The sequence below is a fragment of the Tamandua tetradactyla genome, chromosome 3 (assembly GCF_023851605.1).
Source record: "Tamandua tetradactyla isolate mTamTet1 chromosome 3, mTamTet1.pri, whole genome shotgun sequence".
Classification (NCBI taxonomy): Eukaryota; Metazoa; Chordata; class Mammalia; order Pilosa; family Myrmecophagidae; genus Tamandua; species Tamandua tetradactyla.
The window spans coordinates 209,970,137-209,993,593 of NC_135329.1; the positions used below are offsets into that span (position 1 = coordinate 209,970,137).

The following is a 23,457-nucleotide window of genomic DNA, read 5'->3' on the forward strand; positions in this document are numbered from 1 at the left end:
ACGTTGGTCTCTTATTAGTGAACTCTGTCAGCTTCTTTCTCATCTATGAATATTTTAAACTCTTCCTCATTTTCTTTTATGACAGCAAAAATCTGTTTAAGGAAGGTGTTGAAAATGGAGCTGATACAAAAGCAAGCCATTTTGATACCATGGCAAAGGACTGAAAATACAACCTTATCGATACAGAAATGGGATGTTTGCTGAAAACTGTTTTCTTCATGGGAAGAATTTTATATAGCAGAGGTAAAATGTAGAGGTGAAATAACTGAAAAGGCTTTCAGAATATTCCATTTAGATGTTACCTTGACCTTTTGGCACAAGAATATCCTTTCCAAGTACTTTATATATCTCTGAGCATCTTGTCTTAGTTAGTGGGAAAACATGCTTAAAACTGGTTGCTTTATTCTTCCTTGATTTTTCAGAATCATTTCCAAGGAAACACCATTTCAAATACTGGAATATATTAATCCAAATGAGGTCTGAAGAGGAATAAAATTAAAATTGAACAACTTGCTGTTTGATTCCTTGATTTTTCTGAACAACTTCTGTTCTAGTTTGCTAGCTGCCAGAATGCAGTATACCAGAAACAGAATGGCTTTTAAAAAGAGGAGTTCAATAAGTTGCTAGTTTACAGTTCTAAGGCCAAGAAAACATCCCAATTAAAACAAGTCTATAGAAATGTCCAATCAAAGGCATCTAGGGAAAGATACCTTGGTTCAAGAAGGCCAATGAAGTTCAGGGTTTCTTTCTTAAGTGAGAAAGCATATAGCAAACACAGTCGGGGTTTCTCTCTCTTCTGGAAAGAGGCAACATGGCATCATCTGCTAGCTTTCTTTCCTGGCTTCCTATTTCATGAAGTTCCCCAGGAGGCATTGTCCTTCTTCATCTCCTAGGTTCACTGGCTGGTGGGCTCTCTGCTTCATGGTGCTGAAGCATTCTCTTCTCTCTCTGAATCTCTCTTTCCCCAAAGTGTTGCCTCTTTTATAGGACTTCAGAAACTAATCAAGACCCACCCAAATGGGTAGAGACATGCCTACTGCTAATCCAGTTTAACAACAACTCTTGATTAAATCACAACTCGAGGGAGATGACCTACTTACAGTTTCAAACATTCAATACTGAATAAGGATTAGAAGAAACGACTGCCTTTACAAAATGGGATTAGGATTAAAGCATGGCTTTTCTTGGGTATATACATCATTTCAAACCAGCACAACCTCCATTGAAACTTTAGCCTCATATAGGGGAATAGGTTCATCTGGGGTCTAAAAACATCAGGTGATAACTTCTCCATCACATCTTTTAAAATTCAAAGATATTTCCCCTGTTGTACATTTGACAAATTCCAAACTTCGTCATTAAGGAAAGACACCATTGCTCCATTGACGAAAAGGATCCAACTGAAAGGTTTCTTCTGTTACCCAATGGCCTCCAACACCAAGAAGTGTGATGATATCATGCTTATGTGGCAGTAGTTGTAGTTTTATAGCCTTTTCATCATCTTTACTATATAATCTCACTCCAGCATCTAGGACAATATCTACCCCCAGGCCACCTGTTTCTTCCTAACAGCTTTCAGCAATGCAAACCTTTCTGTTAGATACATCAATCACTTGGGCTGTAGATGGCCTAAATATTTCAAGGTACTGCTTGTCTTCAAGGCTGTATACTGTTGAAATCACTTTGGCTCCTCTATGTTGTGCTAACTGAATAGCTACTATACCAAATGTACCTGCCCCATCCATTGTCATGGAAAATCCATGATTTTCCAAGAGAGAGATGAGAAAGATAATGCAGAGTTGTGTAGGCTCATACCTCATTCTGAATGGTTCCAGCTGCTTCTGTCTATGTAACCTTTTCAGGCCTATAAAGCAAGCAATGCTCATGCACCTTAACAACTTCACAAAGTCCAGGGTCCTCGGAATCCTGGGGTAAAATTCTGACTACTTTATCATCTGGATGAAAGAATAATACCTTGCTTCCAACATCTCACACAATTTCAGCAACTTATCTCCCAATAGGAAACAAATCCCACTCTATCTTCATTTTGGCCAGAAGCTTTATATTTCTCTGGCTCAGGGCACAAGCTTTAACTTGAAGTTTCACAAAGTTATCCTTTGTAACAAGAACATTTTCCCTTTCTTGAAACACAAATGTTATTTCTTTATTTGTAAAACTTTGTTGAAAATGTAAGCCTTTCATAGTCACCTGCCTCTGAGTCACCTCAACAGCCTCTCCCTCATTTTTGAAAGACAGCTTTGCCAGATAGATAATTCTTGCCTGACCTTTTTTTCTCTTTCAGTGTCTTAAATCTATCTTACCATTGTCTTCTCATGTCCATTGTGTCTGATGAGAAATCAGCACTTAGTCTTATTTGGCTTCCATTGTATAAGTTAAATCGCCTTTCTCTTGTTGCTTTCAAAATTTTCTCCTCTTCAGCATTTGACAGGCTGATTACTATGTGTCTTGGAGTGATTCTATTTGGATTTATTCTGTTTGGAATACATTGGACTTTTTAGAACCCAGGTGGATAACCTTCATTTATAAAGGTTGGGAAATTTTCAGCCATTATTTCTTCAAATATTCTTCCTGGCTCTTTGCCCTTCTCTTCTCCTTCTGGAACACTCACGATGTGTTTATTTAGGCACTTTGTATTGTCAGTCATTTCCCTGAGACCCTGTTCAGATTTTTCCACTTTTTTCTCCCTTTGCTCTTTTGTCTGTTCAAAGTCAGTTGTTCTGTCTTCTATTTCATTGATTCTTCTTTCTGCCTCTTTAAGTCTGCTGTTGTGTGTCTTCAGAATATTTTAAATTTTCATCTACAGTGTCTTTCAAATTCTTCTTTATGCTCTTCTAGTGCCTTTTTAATATCATTTATCTCTTTATACACAATTCCTCATTTCTTTAAATTCATTCAGGAGTTTTTTTTTGCACATATTTGATTAGTTGTCCCAAATTCTATATCTTCTCCAACTTTTTAATCTCTTCCTTTGGTTGGGTCCTTTCTTCTTGAGTTTTAGTATGCCTTGTTACTTTTGCAGATTTCTGGTCGTCTCATTATCTTGGTGGATCTATCCTGAATTCTCTCTCATCAAAGATCTAGCTGTTGCCTGGGATTGTAGTAGGGCACTGCTTTGACAGCTGGATCATCTGTATTTCTCAGCCAAAACAGGGCCAGGTATCCATGAAGGGGATGCAGAACAGCTCCAATGGCCCTGGGATAGTATCTGGAGAGGCTGTGAAGGGCCCTGTAGTTGCCCTGGACTTTCCAGCCTGCTGAGCAAATGGCACTCTTCAGTGACTTAACCCTCCTCAGCTGTTTAACTCTTGGGGCCCTGGAAGGGTCTGAACAGGTGCGGCTGAAACTGTGGGGTCTCCTTTGCTGTCACTTTGCTGGCCAATATCTGGCTCAATGGGGAGGGGCTGTGTCCCCCACTTTACTTGGGATAGTGGACTCCCCCATCTGCCCCAGTAGGCAGCCATACCCCAGGCAAGGTTTGGGCCTCCAGGTGATGTTTCCCTCAAGAGTGGGGAATGGGCATCAAGACCCAGGGCTGGAATCACAGTCTCTGTCCATGTTTTCTCAGGATCTTCATCCCTAATTGGCCTGAGCTTTGAAATGTCCTCCCCTTTCTCCCGGGTCCGTAAACAGTTGGTTTGGGTAGTTTCTGCTTGGCTACTTGCTGCTTTTAGGGACAATTTTGTGGTTCTCTCTCTGATCCTCCATTTTGGAAGCTCTTCATTGTTGCCCTTTTGTATTCTGCCCTTCCTAGTGGCTTAATTACTGCATTGGGTCCTTGTGGGCTTGGGTCTGTGTCTGGATATAGTGGGGATCTGACTCACTGCTGCGAGAGATCTTATAGTCTGTGTCCTTGGTGGAAGGTGGCAGTTATCCTCTGGGAACTTTACAAGGTGTGTGAGATGGAGTGAGGGGGAGGGGAGAGGACCAGCCTGTTTGGGACAGAAGTTTCCAACCTGATATTTTTCTCTTTCTTTGATTCAGCATTTGTGGGAACCTTCCCCAGTCTACCTTCCTCCAGAGATCTGAAGAAGTGAGAATTGACCCTTTTTCACTGAATCACTGGGGGGGAGGTTTTTAGTAGCTGTTTACATTGCCATGTTGATGACATCATGTCATATAGGTACTTTTTTAAACTTAAATTTGTAATTCAATGTTTTTAATAGGACATGAAAAGAATATTAGGTATTTGTCTTTTTCTATTAATGTTTCATGGACTATGGAATATACAGTAGATTCTAATCTTTATCAGCTCAGGACAATTTTGTCTTTACTAACTTATGATATATCCTCAATTTCTGCTCTTTTAAAGATCAACTTTGTTAAGGTATTTCTTCAGATTCTTCTACAAAGTGCAGGATACTAGGACAGAACCCAGGGCCCTGCCACCCTGTGCAGTGATGCTGCCACTCCTGTATACATGTTTCCTTTTTTAGTGACATATTCATGGAAAAGAAAAAATTGCTGTGGGAATATAAAAAGTGCTTATGTTCTCATTTTCCACTGTTCTTCCTTTTCTTGACTATTCTACCCCAACTGCTTATTCCTTTCCCTTATTTGATTTCTCCCACCAGTTCTGCTCAGCTTACTTGCCGTTTGATATCCAGAAATTTGATTAAGGCAGTGAATGGGGTAGAACAAAGCATAACATTGGGTGTCCCTTTTGAAAGTGCTCAGCATTCTCACATTGGAGAAATGCCTTTTGGATAGAAAGCAAAGGAGTCCTGGCATGAGTTATTCTGTGTATGTAGCCAGCATACAGGTTTGTGTTTACACAAAGGAGCCTCCCAAGTATTAGTCTTTGTCTATACCAAGGTCTTGTAGATGAATTAAACATTGAAAGTGGTTCGGTTTGGATTAAGTAGGATTTCCCACCCTACTTTATTATGTATGATGATGATGATGATGATGATGATGATGATGATGATGATGATAACAACTAGTTCTGAATTGCCAGTAAGAGGCATTTTGATTATTTCTCTTGTTGTTTTTTGACTATTTCAGTGTATAGTGCATGGGGGAGAATGAGGGGGGCATGGACAGGCTCAGAAAGGTAGCCACTGTTTACAAAATTTATATACATAACTCAAAATATCCCATGTAGGCCATTTTCAAGTGTAACATTCAGTGGTATTAATTACATTCACAATGTTGTCCCCTATCACCACCATCCGTTACCCAAACTTGTGCCCACTTACAAACTACTTCCTGGCCATCTAAAAACAGAAAAAACAAGCAAAAACTCTGGGCTCAGCTCTCAAACTGAATTCGTTCAGAGGGTCTCCTTTTGCCCTGAAGTTGGAAATGTGTTTCCTCTGTAGGAGCTGTGAAGCCAGACAGAAAAGGTACTTGGAGGATCCCGTGTGGGATGTGCTAAGGCATGTGGGTGCCATTCTGCAGGCAGGAGCCCCAGGTACCCAGGGAAGGGGTGCCATCATTTGCTTGAATGGTTACTTATTCCAGAGTCTCTTAGTAATTTACTGATTCACATTCATTTGTCAAATATGTCTTAATTTCTACTTTCATTTCTGTGCTTGGTGCTGAGGGAGTTAACATGTATAAACCATAGTCTCTTCCTCCAAGAAGCTTGTGGGAAATCCAATAAATACACAAATGGCTGCAAAATCATTAGTCGCCAATTGACAGTAAAGAGCATTTAAGTTGTTCCCCCCCCCCCTTTTTTTTTAGCTATTTCACGTACCTAGACTTAGGGGAAGAATGAGGGGGACAGATACAGCCTCACAAAGGAAGCCAGTGTTTAAAAGTTTTATATACACAACTCAAAAAACTCCATTTTAGCCATTTGCAAGTGTACAATTCAGTGGTATTAATTACATTCACAATATTGTGCTCCCATCACCACCATCTGTTACCTAAACTTTCCACTCAGCATCCCTTAAGCACTACCTCCCATTCCCTTCATGTCCTATTCCCTGCTTACCTGCAATCTACGAGCTATAGCTATTAATTTTCTAGTTCTAGGTATTTTATATGAGTGAGATTATATCATATATGTCCTTTTGTGTCTAGGTTATTTCACTCAACATGATGTCTTCACGATTCATCCATGTTGTAGCATGGATCAGAACTCTGTTCCTTTTTATGGTGTAATATTCCTTGTATAGCTAGACCACATTTTATTTGTCTATTCATCTGTTGAAGGACACTTGGGTTGCTTTCACTTTCTCACTATTGTAAATAATGCTGCTATGAATGTTATTGTACAAAGATCAATTTGAGCACTTGCTTTCAGTTCTTTTGGATGCATAACAAGAAATAGGATTGCCAGGTGTATTAGCTAGGCTTCTCTAGAGAAACTGAACCAATAGGAGACATCTGTGAATAGGAGACTTATTAAAGTGTCTCACGCAAACCAAGCGGGTATAGAGTCCAAAATCTGTATGGCAGGCCACAAGCTGGCAGCTCCAATGAAGGTCCTCAACAAACCCTCACAGAGGCTGGTTGGCTGAAGCAGAAAGAGGGATTGTTTCTTCTGAATCCTCCTTAAATGCCTTCCAGTGATTAGATTAAGCAAAAGACACCTTTACTCATTCGGTTTATTTACCCTTAGACTTGACTTCTTTGAGTAGCTTTTGCAATTCTTCTCTAAGATGAAAGATCAAAGTCTAAGTCTTTTATTTGTTTGCTCTCTATCTTTCTTTGTTAATCTAAAGAATTATAAAAGATTGAATTTTTTTTTGGTCTTCTTAAAGAAATAGGTTTTGACTGTGTTTATTCCTTCTGCTTTTTCAAATTTTATTTTCTTAATTGGAGCGTATTTTAAAAATTGATGATGTCATCCTTGCTTTGAAGCATTTTGGTGTTGACAGCTGTAAATAAAACATTTCCTATTGGTTAGGTTTTGGTATGCATTTCTCTTCCTTTTGTTGTTCTTAAGAGAATTTTAATTTCAGCTTTTGATTTCTGCTTCTTTTTAATGGCTATCTAAGAGTCTGTTTCTTAATTTATAATGTAATAATATACCTAATATTTTTAGCCTTTCCCTTACATTTTCACAAATTATTTTGTATTCAAATTAGAGGACTTTTTTCAATGAAGTCACAGCTTTTGATTTCTCAATGAGTGTTCTTGTCATCTAGTACAGAATTGTTTACAGAAGTACAATGCAATGTAAATAAAAATTTTCTTGCAGGTACCTCTTAAGTAAAGTAGAAAACATATAAAATTAATTGTAATAATATGTTTTATTTCTAATATAAAATATCCTTTCAGCATTTATTTATTCAGTATTAAATTATTAATGAGATGTATATTCTCATTTTTAATACTGTCTTCAAAATCTGTTATATATTTTACACTTATCGCATTTCTCAATGTAAACTAAGCAGAATTCACATGCTTGATAGTCATATGTAGTTAGTGACTCATATATTGGATACTATGCAATGGATTTTTGTGACTATTCCATGGATACATCTAAGAATGTATTTTTAAGGGCCTGTTTGCCACTGTAATATTGACTGTTGGTTGTATAATCCAATTTTTCTATTTTAAAGAGATTTTTACTGAGTCTGTCCAATTTTGACAAATATCTTAAAAGATCCCCTTCTAATGCACTTTGGTTAAGTTTTGAAGTTCAAATATTTTTGCTTTATATATATATATGTATACACACACACACACACATATACATATTCGATTGCTTGGAACACAAAGGTTTATGGTTCTTATATTTTCTTTACAGAATTTACTTTTATCATGAAATAACATCCCTTAGGATCCACCTTATCTGATATCAATATTGCTATCCATGTTTTTTGTATTCCTTGTCTCTTTACTTTAAAAACAAACTCATGCTTTTAAAGTTTACTTGTGAAGAGTACATTTATGAAGACTCCATTTTGACAGTCTTCCTTTAGTGTGGCTCTGATCACCTTGTAAGGTTCAGATTTTACTTGATTGGTTTTCATAAATATTGCAATAGATTTTTAAGAGACAGGGAAGAAAGATTTCAAGAGTGGTGAGATAGTGACACGGCCAGCAGAGAGTTTTACGGTGGGGTGAGGCCTCAGTGATCCCCTCAGAGCTCAGTTAGAACTTGAGCAATGGCAGTTCATAGGAGAAGGGGAGGCGAGGATATGAAACCATTGTCCCCATACCTGTTTGGCAATTGGATGAAAAAAAGTGGATGAGGACATGGCCCTGTGAAGGTGGCAGGGTCAGGGGAGTTTATTGGAGAGGGAACGTGGACATTGCCCTGTGTGCAGACAGAAAGGGCCTGCTGAGTAGGTGGAAGGTTTATTCTGTAATGATTCACTTAAGGAGGGTCTGTGCCTTCCAATCACACTCTGTCTTGCTCAATGGCTTGGTAATAAGTGGGTGAGAAAGGTCAGGTGGAGGTACAGGCTTGTGTGGAGTCAGCTGCCGTGGATTCTGCTGAGATGGTGACTGGCCTCCAGCTTCCCCTGTGGCTGCTCCCGGGGCTGCTGCTTTTCCTGGACCTTGGGCGCTGGGCTGAGAGCGGGAAGGTGCTGGTGGTGCCCTTCGAAGGCAGCCACTGGCTCAGCATGCAGAAGTTGGTGCAGGAGCTCAGTGCCAGAGGCCACCAGGCTGTTGTCGTCGCTCCAGAGGTGAACATGCACATCAAAGAAGCCAACTTTTTCACTATGAAAACCTATGCCATTCCCTACACCCAGGAAGAATATGACCATATTTTGTCAGGCCTGCAGCCAGTTGTTTTTGATCAAATTCACTATCTGAAGATGTTTTTAGAAAGTATAGAATTGGTGAAAAATGTGTCTAGTCTCTATCATACATCTTGTACAGGGCTCCTGAGTGACAAGGAGCTTATCAGGTCCCTGAATGCCAGTTCATTTGATGTAGTTCTAACTGACCCCGTTTACCCCTGCGGGTCCTTGCTGGCTGAGTACCTGTCTATTCCTGCTGTGTATTTTTTGCGTTTCCTTCCATGTGACTTGGATTTTGAAGGCACGCAGTCCCCAAACCCTTCTTCATATATTCCTAGGTTATTAACGGTGAATTCAGACCACATGACATTCCTGCAGCGGGTCAAGAACATGCTCTATCCTCTGGCCATGAAATACATTTGCCATATTTCTTATTCCTCCTTTGTAAGCCTTGCCTCTGAGCTCCTGCAGAGACAGATGTCCCCAGCAGATATTTTCAGATATGGATCCGTGTGGCTCTTCAGAGGAGACTTTGTGATGGACTATCCCAAGCCCATCATGCCCAACATGGTCTTCATTGGAGGCATAAACTGTGCCCACAGAAAGCCACTGCCTCAGGTCTGTATGGGTGCCTTTACACAATCAGTTTTTAAAACTTTCTTTCAAGTGCTTACTTACCTACTAATCTCTCTAAAGATGTCTATGTCTCTCTCTCCCTTTAACAGTCTTTGTGGAGATGCATTGTTAAAGTGTCCCCAGTTGTGTGGATAAGTTGGAATGTCACTGAGAGGAAGGACAGGCAGATGTGGGGATCCATAATCGGACCAATAAGCAAGGGGTGAGGCTCAAGCAAGAACATCCATTTGTTGAGGTGCTGTGTTCATGGTTGTACAATTTTCTATTGCTATGTTGGAGAAGAAAAGCTGAAGCAGCTGGGGAACTGATCTATGTGTGGATTTTTGCTTGTAGGTGTTTAATAGAAGGATAAAGGAAGGAGCAAATTGGCTTAATAAGAGGATAGGTCTTAGAGGTCTTGTCTTGGAAGAGATGGAGATGTGATGACAGGACGATCTAATTGGTCAATGAATGTAGAAGTTTCAAAAAGGTTGAATTACTTAAGTGGAAGTGAGACAATGCCAGAGAGGGAAGACTGGGGGTTCCCATCAGAGATTGAAATAATGAATTCCAGCATTTCTGCGCTTTTCTGACAGGAGGGTCCCTGACTTGTAGTTGGTTTCTGGAGTAGAATGTGTGGATATTTCAGATTTGGGAAGGCATCATGGAGGTTGTATGTAAAATGGGTCTTCTACTTGAGACACTGAAATCATGAAAGGATGGTAGTATGGGTCACTGAAATCAAACCATGAGCCTAAGAACCCAGCGAAGGTGGTGTCAGAATGAAGTGATATGAGTGTAAGTGGCAAAGAGTTTGTCTGGAAAGTTTACAGTTGGTTTCCGTGGTGGACACTACTGCTGTACCTACAATTTCTGAGGAATCTTACATCAATCCTCAGTATTTGTGTTTGTTGGCTTGAATTCTTGGGGCCTGGATTTTGTTTCTTAATCCACTGAGCCAACTATCACTTTCATAGGGAAATCAGCCCATTTTATGTCCTGTGGACCTAATTTATATGACTCCCATGATGTTAAGTGTTTTATAGGTGTTGTGTTCTTATTCTGTGCTTCCTTTTATTAATGAATGTATTATTATAAAGGGCTCTAATTTTCATCCTTCTGTCCGATCCAATCAGGAAGTATCCATTCTTACTTGATTTTCCCCCTTTATTGCTGTGTTTTTTTTACATAATAAATATATATTCATCTACTCTATTTGTAATACTGCTGAAAGGTAGGAAGACATTTTAAATGAATTGTAGCTATTTTCTCTTAGTTTGTAAATATGTTCTCTGGAGTTAACTGCATCCATTGAAATCTTCAGTGCCATTTTTCTAGCTAGATGGCCTTGATCATAATCAGCCCCCAATAATAAATCACCCAACAAATATTTCCTATCACCTTTATTATTACCACAATCTAAATATTGTCCAGGTGGACAAGGTGTGTCATCTGGAGACTGGCTGGCAGCCCCACTTGACCTTAATTGTCCATGATCCTTGTGGTCCAGGATCTCCCTTCACCCTTGGCTGTCTCCACAGCGCAATCCCAGCAGCTATTTTCTTGTCTGTTTTGACATCTGTAGCTCTTGTAGACTTACAGTTGTGGGTTAACCTCCTGAAATACAAGTATATTTATGAGAATGTCTGCCTGTATTTCTGTTTTTCCTTTAGACATGTTGATGTCAGTTTGTTTGATGCATAAAGATCATTAGATGTGATTTTTTATCATCTGTTATACATGATAGGCTCAATATTATGATTTTTGTCCCTTTAATTCTTCTTTCTTGAATTTTGAGTTATTGTCACCTTTGCTTATCTGGTTTATTTACCCTTAGACTTGACTCCTCGTAGTAGCTTTTGCAGTTCTTCTCTAAGTTCAAAGATCAAAGTCTAAGTCTTTTATTTGTTTGTTCTCTTTCTTTGTTAATCTAAAGAATTATGACAGATTGAATTATTTTGTTGGTCTTCTCAAAGAAACAGCTTTTGATTTTGTTCCTTCTTCTTGCTCTTTTTAATTCTACTTTGCTAATTTGAGCTTATTTTAAAAATTGACCATGTCATCCTTGCGTTGAAGCATTTTGGTGTTGACAGCTATAAATAAAACATTTCCTACTGGTTAGGATTTGGCATACATATCTCTTCCTTTTGTTGTTCTTAAGAGAATTTTAATCTAGGTTTTGATTTCTACTTTTATTTAATGGCCATCTAAGAGGTTGTTTCTTAATTTATAATGTAATAATATAGTTAAGATTTTTAGCATATCCCTGTCTATCACAAATTATTTTGTGTTCAAATTAGAGAACTTTTTTGTGTGAAATCACGGTTTTTGATATCTCAATAAGTGTTCTTTGTCATCTAGTACAGAATTGTGTACGGAAGTACAATGCAATGTAAATGTAAAGTTTTCTAGCAGGTACCTTTTAAATAAAGTAGAAAACATAGAATATAAATTGTAATAATATATTTTATTTCTAATATAAGAAAATATCCTTTCAGCATCTATTCAGTATAAAATTATTAATGAGATGTGCATTCTCATTTTTCATACTGTCTTCAAAATCTTATACATTTAACACTTATAGCATTTCTCAGTGTAAACTAAGGAGAATACACGTGCTCAATAGTCATATGTAGTTAGTGACTCATATATTAGATACCATGTGATCAATATTTGTGAATATTCCATGGATACATCTGAGAATGTATTTTAAAAGGCCTATTTGCCACTGTTTTGTTGACTGTTTAACTCAAGTTTTCTAATTTAAAGAGATTTTTACTGAATCTGTCCAATTTTGACAAAGATATCTTAAAAGATCCCCTTCTACCTGAACTTTGGTTAAGTTTTGGAGTTTCAATATATTTGCTCTCTATATAAATGTATATATATACACACATGCTTGATTGCTTGGTACACAAAGGCTTATCATTCTTGTATTTTCTTCACAAGGTTAATTTTGTCATGAAATAACATCCCTTAGTATCCACCTTATCTGATATCAATATTGCTATGCTTGTTTTTTGTATTTCTTGTCTCTTTACTTTAAAAACAAACTCATGCTTTTAAAGTTTACTTGTGAAGAGCACATTTGTAAAGACTCCATTCTGACAGTCTCCCTTTAGTGTGGTTCTGATCAACTTTTAAGGTTAAGATTTTACTTGATTGGTTTTCTTAAATATTGCAACAGATTTTCAAGAGGCTGGGAAGAAAGACTTCAAGAGTGGTGAGATAGTGCCACGGCCAGCAGAGAGATTTACGGTGGGGACAAGGCCTCAGTGACCCCCCTCAGAGCTCAGTTAGAACCTCTGAGATGGCATTTCACAGGAGAAGGGGAGGTGAGGAAATGAAACCAGTGTCCCCACACCTGTCCGGCAATTGGATGAAAAAAAAAGTGAATGAGGACATGGCCCTGAGATGGTGGCAGGGTCAGGTGATTTTATTGGAGAGGGAACATGGGCCTTGCCCTGTGTGCAGACAGAAGGGCCTGCCGAGTGGGTGGAAGGTTTATTGTATAATGATTCACTTAAGGAATCTGCCTCCCAATCACACTCTGTCTTGCTCAATGGCTCGGTGATAAGTGGGTGAGAAATGTCAGGTGGAGGCACAGGCTTGTGTGGAGTCAGCCACCATGGATGCTGCTGAGATGGTGACCAGCCTCCAGCTTCCCCTGTGGCTGCTCCTGGGGCTGCTGCTTTTCCTGGGCCTCATGCCCTGGGCTGAGAGCTGGAAGGTGCTCATGTTGCCCTTTGAAGGTAGCCACTGGCTCAGCATGCGGAAGCTGGTGCAGGACCTCAGCGCTAGAGGCCACCAGGCCATCGTCCTTGCACTAGAAGTGAACATGCATATCAAAGGAGCCATTTTTTCACCCTGAAAACCTATGCCATTCCCTACACACAGGAAGAATATCTTTTGCCGGCCCACATTTGTATGATTTTTGAACAAATTCATTTTCTGAAGATATTTTTTAAAAGCATGGAAATGTTGAAAAAGGGATCTATGCTCTACCAAAGATTGTGTAGAGCTCCTGCATAACAAGGAGCTGATCAGGTCCCTGAATGTCAGCTCATTTGATGTGGTTCTAATGGACCCTATTTACCCCTGTGCGTCCTTGCTGGCTGAGTACCTGTCTATTCCTGCTGTGTATTTTTTTTTTTTTTTTTTTTTTTTTTTAATTTTTTTATTAATCAAAAAAAAGAAAAGAACTTAACACAACATTTAGAAATCATTCCATTCTACAAATGCACTCAGTAATTCTTAGTATCATCACATAGATGTATGATCATCATTTCTTAGTACATTTGCATCGATTTAGGAAAAGAGCTAGCAAAACAGCAGAAAAAGATATAGAATGTTAATATAGAGAAGAGAATTAAAATAATAATACTAATAATATATATATATATAAAGGAAAAAGAAAAAAACAAAAACAAAAGATACAAACACACAAACAAACAAAAAACCATATTTCAGGTGCAGCTTCATTCAGTGTTCCAACCTAGTTACATTACACTTAGGTATTATTGTGCTGTCCATTTTTGAGTTTTTGTATCTAGTCCTGTTGCACAGTCTGTATCCCTTCAGCTCCAATTACCCATTATCTTACCCTGTTTCTAACTCCTGCTGGTCTCTGTTACCAATGATATATTCCAAGCTGATTCTCCAATGTCGGTTCACATCAGTGGGACCTTACAGTATTTGTCCTTTAGTTTTGGGCTAGACTCACTCAGCATAATGTTCTCTAGGTCCATCCATGTTATTACATGCTTCATAAGTTTAGTCTGTCTTAAAGCTGCATAATATTCCATCGTAGGTATACGCCACAGTTTGTTTAGCCACTCGTCTGTTGATGAACATTTTGGCTGTTTCCATCTCTTTGCAATTGTAGATAATGCTGCTATAAACACTGGTGTGCAAATGTCCGTCTGTGTCTTTGCCCTTAAGTCCCTTGAGTAGATACCTAGCAGTGGTATTGCTGGGTCGTAATCCATTCTGCCATTCTATGTCTTTTGATTGGGAAATTCAGTCCATTAACTTTTAGTATTATTACTGTTTGGATAATATTTTCCTCTACCATTTTGGCTTTTGTATTATATATATCATATCTGATTTTCCTTCTTTCTACACTTTACTCCATACCTCTCTCTTCTGTCTTTTCGTATCTGACTCTAGTGCTCCCTTTAGTATTTCTTGCAGAGCTGGTCTCTTGGTCACAAATTCTCTCAGTGACTTTTTGTCTATAAATGTTTTAATTTCTCCTTCATTTTTGAAGGACAATTTTGCTGGATATAGGAGTCTTGGTTGGCAGTTTTTCTCTTTTAGTAATTTAAATATATCATCCCACTGTCTTCTAGCTTCCATGGTTTCTGCTGAGAAATCTACACATAGTCTTATTGGGTTTCCCTTGTATGTGACAGATTGTTTTTCTCTTGCTGCTTTCAAGATCCTCTCTTTCTCTTTGACCTCTGACATTCTAACTAGTAAGTGTCTTGGAGAACGCCTGTTTGGGTCTATTCTCTTTGGGGTGCGCTGCACTTCTTGGATCTGCAAATTTAGGTCTTTCATAAGAGTTGGGAAATTTTCAGTGATAATTTCTTCCATTAGTTTTTCTCCTTCTTTTCCCTTCTCTTCTCCTTCTGGGACACCCACAACACGTATATTTGTGCGCTTCATATTGTCATTCAGTTCCCTGATCCCCTGCTCAAGTTTTTCCATTCTTTTCCCTATAGTTTCTGTTTCTTTTTGGAATTCAGATGTTCCAGCCTCCAGTTCACTAATTGTAGCTTCTGTCTCTTTAGATCTACCATTGTAGGTATCCATTGTTTTTTCCATTTTTTCTTCTTTGTCCTTCACTCCCATAAGTTCTGTGATTTGTTTTTTCAGATTTTCTATTTCTTCTTTTTGTTCAGCCCATGTCTTCTTCATGTCCTCCCTCAATTTATTGATTTGGTTTTTGAAGAGTTTTTCCATTTCTGTTCGTATATTCAGCATTAGTTGTCTCAGCTCCTGTATCTTATTTGAACTATTGGTTTGTTCCTTTGACTGGGCCATATCTTCAATTTTCCGAGCGTCATCCATTATTTTCTGCTGGTGTCTGGGCATTTGATCAGATTTCCCTGGGTGTGGGACCCAGCTGGTTGAAAGCTTTTTGTGAAATCTCTGGGCTCTGTTTTTCTTTTCCTGCCCAGTAGGTGGCGCTCGTGGTGCTCGTCTGTCTGCATGGCAGTCGGCCGGGAAACTGCGTGTGGAGGCGGGGGTCGCTGGCCGCCGTGGCTTGGGAGAGTGCCGGTCCTAATTGCCCAGCTGGCCCGAAACGCCAAGCGTGACGGGAGGGCCCCGCTATCCAACGTTCCCAGTCAGACCGGGGAGCCACGTGCGTGGAAGGGACCCCAGTCGCCAGCCGCCCCGGCCGGGAAAACGCGCGCCCCTCGGGTATCTCACCGCAGCGGATTCTCTCTGCCCGTTCAGCTGTTCCAGAATGGGGTACGCTGTCTTTTTGGTCTCTGTCGTGACTCCGGGAGCTGTTTCGTATTGTTTCTGTTTCTTTAGTTGCTTTTCTGGAGGAGGAACTAAGACCCGCGCGTCTTACTAAGCCGCCATCTTCTCCGGAAGTCCCTGCTGTGTATTTTTTGTGTCTCATTTCATGTGACTTGGATTTTGAGGGCACACAGTGCCCAAACCCTTCCTCGTATATTCCTAGGTTATTAATGGTGAATTCAGACCACATGACATTCCTGCAGCGGGTCAAGAACATGCTCTATCCTCTGATCCTCAAATACATTTGCCATGTTTCTTACTCCCCCTATGGAAGCCTTGCCTCTGAGCTCCTGCAGAGACAGATGTCCCCAGCAGATATTTTCAGATACGGATCTGTGTGGCTCTTCAGAGACTTTGTGATGGACTATCCCAAGCCCATAATGCCCAACATGGTCTTCATTGAGGGCATAAACTGTGCCCACAGAAAGCCACTGCCTCAGGTCTGTATGGGTTTTTTACCTGCTCAGGGTTCCCGGTGGAACACAGTTTTTAAAAAACTTTCTTTCAAGTGCTTTCATATCTACTAGTCTTTCTAAATATGTCTACCTCTCATTCTCCCTTTAACAACCTTTGGGGAGATATTTTGTTAAAGCATCTCCTGGAGTGTGATTAAGTTGGCATGGTCACTGAGAGAAAGGAGAGGCAGGGGTGGGGTCCATTATACGATGACAAGCCACTGTGCATCTCAACAAAGACTGTCCATTCATAGAGGTACCTTTTCATGGTTGTGGAAATGTCTTCTGCTATGTAGAAGAAGAAAATCTGATCCAGCTGGGGAATTGACCTAGGTATGGGTTTTAGGAACCAGCAAATTGTCATTGTTGACAATACACGTTTTCAAGTTCCTGTCTTGGAAAGGATAGAGATATGATTACAAGGGGACCTAACCAGTCAAACCAGTTGAAGTTTCAAAGACGTTGAATAAGTTAAGTGGAAATGAGACAGTGCCAGAGAGGGAGGTCTAGGGCTTGTCATTAGAGTGAAAAATAATGAATTCCAACTTTTTTGAGCTTCTCCGACAGGATGACCCTGACCTGGAGTTTGTCCCTAGAGTAGAGTGGGAAATGTTCCTGATTTGGGTATGCATCATGACAGTTGCATGTCAAATGGGTCTTCTACTTGGGAACCTGAAATCATGAAAGGATGGTAGTAAGCATCATTGAGATCAAACCATGAGCCTAAGAACCCATGAAGTTGGGGTCATGGGTGAAGAGATGGGAGTATAGTATGTGAAGGCTTTGTCTGGAAGTTGACCATACCACAGAATCGATCCCACACCACCCCAAGTGTCTCTGATAGTAACTCCTGTTTATCATTGATTTCAGAGGCATCTTACATTAACCCTCTACATTTGGATGCATTTGTTTGAATTTGGTGGGGGGGGCTGGATTTCATTTCTTAATTCACTGAGTGAACTGTCACTTTTGTAGGGAAATCAGCCTATTCATGTCCTATTCATCTAATTTATATAACTCCTACGATATTAGATGTTTTATACTTGTTTTCTTACTCTGTATTTCTTTTTATTAATGAATGTTTTATTATAAAGGATTCTAATCTTCATTCTTCTTTTTGATCAAATCACAAGGTGATTGATACTTGATTCTTCATACTTGATTCTTCCCCTTTGTTGTTATATTTTTAAAATTATCAATGTATATACATCTAGTGGATCTGTGAACTGCTGAAAAGTAGGAAAGTGTTTAAAATGATTTATTGCTAATTTAGTTTGTCTATATAAATACGTCCCCTGAAATTAACTGCTAGGTTCAAATTTCAGTGCCCTTCTTCTATCTGGATGAGTGTGATCATAATCAGTCCCAATAATAAATCACCCAATAAATGATATCTATCACCATTATTATTGGCATAATCAAAATATTGCCCAGGTGGTCAAGGTGTGTCATCTGGAGACTGGTTGTCTGCCACTTGACCTTCAAGGTCCATGATCTTTGTGGTCCAGTATCTACCTTGAACCTTGGTAATCTCCACAACTCAATCTCAGCTGTTATTTCTTGTTTATTTTGACATTTGTAGCTCTTGTAGACTTGCAGTTGTGGGTTAAGCCTTGGAAATACAAGTGTATTAAGGAGAGTGTCTGCCAGCATTCTGATTTTCCTTTAGACATATTGAAGCCTAGTTATTTGGTGCATAAAAGATCATTTACTTGTGATACATGATAGGCTCAATTATTATGATTTTTGTCCCATTAATTCTTCTCCTTTTTAAATTTTGAGTTACTGTCACCCTTACTTATTTAGTTTAGTTTACCCTTAGATTGACTCCTTTAGTAGCTTTTGTTCTTTTTCTCTAAGATGAAAGGTCAAAGTCTAAGTCATATATGTTTGCTCCTTATCATTCTTCCAACTTAAAGGCTTATGATAGATTATTTTATTGGTCTTCTCAAAGAAGCAGCTTTGTGATTTGTTTACTCCCTCTGCTCTTTTTAATTCTATTTTGCTAATTTCAGCTTATTTTAAAAATTATTTAACTGATCCTTGCATTGAAGAATTATATTGTTGAAGACTATAAATACAACTTTTACTGTTTGTTAGGTTTTGATATACATTTCTCTCCGTTTCATTGTTTTGGAGATTTTGATTTCAATTTTATTTTATGGCTATCTTGGTGCTGTCTTTTAATCTATGTATAGTTTAGACTTTTAACTTTCCTTTTTTCTTCTTAATTATTTTGGATTATAATTAGAGAATTTTTTTGTGAAGTCACTGCTTTTGATAATTTCTGAAGGGGTCTTCTCTGTGGTCTAGTACAGTGTTGTCCACGGAAATATAATGCAAGCCACATTTGTAATTTAAAATTTCTAGTAGGTATGTTTTTAAAAAAGTAAAAGTAAACAAATAAAATCAGCATTAATAATATATTTTATTTATCCAAATATGTAAAATATTATCCTTTCAGCATGAATTCAGTATAAAATTATTAATGAGATATTTTGCATTCTCTTTTTTCCATATTAAGTATACAAAATCTTATATATATTTTATCCTTATATCTTACGTGGACTAAATACAACTCAAGTGTTCAATAGCTATATAATCAGTGACTAGTATAATGGACACCATATGATCATTATTTGTAAATATCATAGATACATCTAAAAATTTATTTTTTTGTAAGGGTCTATGTATAGCTGTAATACTTCGTCATTAATTGCATAAATCAATTTTTTATTTTAAAATCTACTGAATCTTCCCAATTTTTAAAACAGATATCTTAAAATATCCCCTTCTGAGGGTGTATGGGTGGTTCAGTAGTAGAATGCTCACCTTCCATGCAGGAGACCCAGGTTTGATTTCTGGACCATGCACCTAAAAAAAAAGAAAAAGTAAAAACAATATCCTCTTCTAACTGAATTTTGGTCATGTTTTGGAGCTTTAATAATTTTTGCTATATATGCTATATTTTTGCTGCACTTCGGTTTATAATTTTTGTATTTTCTCCATAAAATTTGCTTTTGTCATTAAGTAATATCACTTACCATCTATCTTATCTAATGTCAATATTGCTAAACTTGCTATTTTTGTATTCCTTGAATCTCATACTTTTACATGTTTACTTGTGAAGACCACATTTTATTATTATTATCATTATTTTTAGTATAAACACATTTTTAAATAAACTCCAATCTCACAGTCTCTTTTAACATATGATTTGGTCTGTTCATGCATGTATATGGTTAATTTTATTCTTTCCATTTACTGTAAGCTCATTCTCCTTATTGTTTTCTTTTTCCTTGTTAATTTTGGAATTCTACCTATTGCAAATGGAAAGGTGCCAAATCTTTCATGGTGTTTCTTGCCTGGGGCTTCCAATCAAGCACACATTTCTCTACTGTAGTATGAAAACAAAATACCAAACATTTCTTCCACCAAGGTACTTGGTTTGCTTTTTTATTTTACTTTTAATTCATCTTTGAATTAAGTCGATTATATCTTCCAGTATTTCTCCTGGAATATAATAGATTGACAATTTGGGAAGACTTTATATACCTGAGACTGTTTCTTACTCCACTCTGAGTGCCAATTTGTTTGGATACAGATTTATTCACTTCCTTGTTATCAGCTGGTGTATTCTAGTGTGCAGGAGAAATCGAAAGCTAGTCTCATTTGGTTGCTTCACAAGTAGCATACTTTTTGCTCCTTATTCTTATAACCAAGGGACTGATCTTTTTGCATAAAATTTCCCCCAATACAGTGGATTAGTTTCCCAATGCTGCTATAACAGATTACCACAAACTTAGTGGCTCAAACAACCCAAACTTATTATCTTACACATTTATTGCTGGAACACTGAGGTCTGAAATGTGTCTCACTGGGATAAAATCAAGGTACAGGACACTGTTTCTTCTAAAGGCCCTAGGGATAATCTGTTTCAGTGCCCTTTCCAGCTCCTAGAGGCTGTCCACTTTCATTGACTTCTGGCCACCTTCCTCCTTCCTCAAGGCAGCAGTGCAGCCTCCTGAAATCTCTCACTCTTCTGCCTCCCTCTTTCATTTATAAGGACCCTGTGATTACATTGTCCTCACCCAGATAATCCAGGATATTCCAGTTCAGGATCCTTCAATTAAGCATATCTGCAAAATCCCTTTTCTCATGGAAATAACATATTTACAGGTTCTGGGGATTAAGGCATGAAGTTATTATTCTGCCTACTGTGCACAGTAAGCCTAAAGTTAAACCCAGATTTACTGAAAGCTTGAAGATTGTCCTCTGTTAAATCATTGAACTTTTGGTTCTGATTTATGATTTGGGAACACTGTCATCCCTAGGTTTCCATTCTCCAGGCCTCATCACTATCATCTTTATCCTCACCTTTCTTATCTTCTCTATCCCTGCCTTCCCTGCCTTCATTCTGGGAGATCATATCTAAGTCACTGATTTTATTTTATGTATTACCAATTGTGGTCTTCATTGCTTTTAATATGCACTTTTTAAAAATTCATTTTTGGCTCGTTTCAAGTTAATTATTCCCTCCCCCCAGATATCGCCATAATCATGTTCAACAAATAATTTTGTTTTCATAAATTCCCAAAGGCAAAGGATTTCTCTGAATTTTGTCAATTATAGATACCCTAAATAAGAACTTTCACTAGCTTTACATAAATTTTCTTATCCCCTGAGTGGAAAAAAGAAAAAATTAAAAACAAATGAGGAGCTTGTTAAACTGGGTTAGTTTGGGTGTACTACCAGTTGCAGATTAACAGGAGGAAAGCATTGTAGAAAATACTAAAGAGCTCAAAATTCAGCTGAATAAGATAAAAGTGGAGAATAGGCTATTGTGGTCATTAATGAGGCCACTAACAACTTCTCAGATGGTAATCTCACTAGAGTGGTGAAAGAAGTTCTATTGAAAGGATTCAGAAAGAGTGGGAGGAGAAAAAATGAAATGAATATGCATTTACTGAGAAAGTTGGCTGAGAAAGTGGAAATAGATTGTTTATAGAGAGTCAGATGAATGATTTCCCACAGCAGGGGTCTGTCTTCCTGTTTTGATACAGAAGAGTAGGACCAGAGGTGGAAAAAGACTGATTTATCCTTTAATGGTTGTCTTCATTTGCTAGAGTTGCTATGACAAATACTGCACAATAGGTTGGCTTAAGCAACAAGCATTTGTCTCTAAGCTAGATGTCCAAAATCAAGATTTCAGCCAACCAGGCTTCCTCCCGCGATCAGCATGTACTGGTGTTGGCAGTCCTCTGTCATGTGGTGGTCTCTCCTTCCTGAACCTACTGCTGTCTGACTGCATCCTCCCTTCCCCTCTATAAGGCATCCTCCCTTCCCCTCTATAAGGCCTCTAGTCACATGGATCAAGACTCACCTGTTATCTGCAAAGGTCCTATTTACAAATGCCTGGCTCCCTTGACTTAAGCATCACATTTTAAAGGTTTTTACATGTTGTAGCCTTACATTTTATTGGTGAATACTTTAAGTTCTGTAGATATACCACGTTTTATGAAACTACTCATTATCTGATGGACATTTTTTTTCCATTTATGGTTCTTATGCATAATGCGGCTATGAATATTAGAATAGAGTTTTTGTGTGAACATATATTTCTAATTCTCTTGGGCATGTATATAGGAATGTTTTTCAGTTTCCTAGGCTTCTCAAGGGAATTCCATGAAATAGCTTTGGCTTAAATAATGGGAATTCATTTGCTTATAGTTAGAGTCTGGGAAACAGTCCAAATGAAGGCATCATAAAGAGATGTTTTCTCAAAGATCAGCTGCCACAAGTCTTGGCACCTCTGCCATATGGCAAGGCACATGAATGTATCTGCTGGTCTCTCCCTTCCTTCCAGGTTCTGTTGATTGCATCTTCTTTCTCCCTTGCCTTTCTGTCCCTACCCATATTCATTCCATGTGTAAAGGACTCCAAGAATAAGATTAAGTTCCTACCCTGGTTCAGGTGAGTCACAACTTACCTGAAAACGTCCTATCAGAAGGTCCTACTTACAATGGGTTCACATGCATTGGATTAGATTTAAAAACATGTTTTTCTGGGGTATATGAACTTCAATCCACTACAAAGGAAAATTGCTGAACTGTATGATAACTACATGTTTATTTTTTGAGGGACTTCTGGACTATTTTCCAAAGAGGCTATACCATTTTATTTTATTGTCGTGAAATACACATAACATATAATTTACCATTTTAACCATTGTGAAGTGTACAATTCTATGGCATTGAGTGGCTTTCATAATATTGTGCTCCATCACCATGATCTGGTCCAGAACATTTTCATCACCCCAAATGCAAACCCCCTACCCTTTAGGCAGCACTCCCCATTCTCCCTCCACCCAGCCCATGGCAAGGGTCAATCTCTTTCTCTTACTATGGAATTGCCTATTCTGGGTATTTTATGTCAATGGAATCATACAGTATGTGGTCTTTGTGTCTAGCTTCTTTCAGCATTACGTTTTCATGGTTCATCCATGTCGTAGCATCTATCAGAACTTCCTTTTTATGGCTGAAGAATATTCCAATGTATGGAGAGACCACATATTGCTTTCCTCTGTCAGTGATGGACATTTGAAGTGTTTTCACCTTTTAACTATTGTGAATACTTCTGCTATGAACATTCATGTATGCTAGTTTGTGTTTGAAGACCTGTTTTCAATTCTTTTGGTTATATACCCAGAAATAAAATTTCTTGGTCACGTGTAATTCAATGCTTAACTTACTGAAGAACTATTAAACTGTTTCCTACAGTGGCTGTAACAATTTACCCTGCCACCAGCAATGAATGAGGGTTCCAGTTTATCCAGGTTCACATTAATATTTGTTGTTTTTCATTAAAAAAAGTTTTTTTTATATAGCTCTCCTGGCTGGTGTGAAAAATCTTATTGTGGTTTGATTTGCATTTCCCTAATAACTAATGACATTGAGCATCTTTTCATGTACTCGTTGGTCATTGGTATATCTTCTTTGGAGAAAGGTTAATTGCGTTTGTTTTTTTTGTGTGTCGAGTTGTAAGAGTTCTTTATGTATCTGGATATTAAACCCTTATTAGATACATCATATATATTTTTCAACCATGTGTGGGTTTTCTTTTCACATTCTTGATGGTATCCTTTGAAGCATAAAAGCTTTAAATTTGATGAGTACAATTTGCGTCAT

General features: G+C 38.2%; 1 protein-coding gene and 2 pseudogenes across 2 annotated transcripts in view; 2 read left to right on the top strand and 1 right to left on the bottom strand.

The window, feature by feature from the left end:
• Positions 1-495: 495 nt before the first annotated feature.
• On the bottom strand, positions 496-2,272 carry LOC143678251 (quinone oxidoreductase-like protein 1; annotated as a pseudogene).
• Positions 2,273-8,358: 6,086 nt separating this feature from the next.
• The window catches only part of LOC143678249 (UDP-glucuronosyltransferase 1A3-like), a 70,672-nt gene continuing 55,573 nt past the window's right edge, over positions 8,359-23,457 (top strand). Inside the window, exon 1 of one of the 2 annotated variants that reach the window (XM_077155474.1) lies at positions 8,359-9,284. In XM_077155474.1, coding sequence (XP_077011589.1) covers positions 8,421-9,284 — 864 coding nt within the window. In that variant the 5' untranslated portion in view covers positions 8,359-8,420. Of the gene's footprint in view, positions 9,285-15,970; positions 16,256-23,457 lie in introns of those variants that run through there. The other variant, XM_077155475.1, reaches the window with a different exon arrangement.
• Positions 9,879-15,927, top strand: LOC143676864 (UDP-glucuronosyltransferase 1A3 pseudogene; annotated as a pseudogene).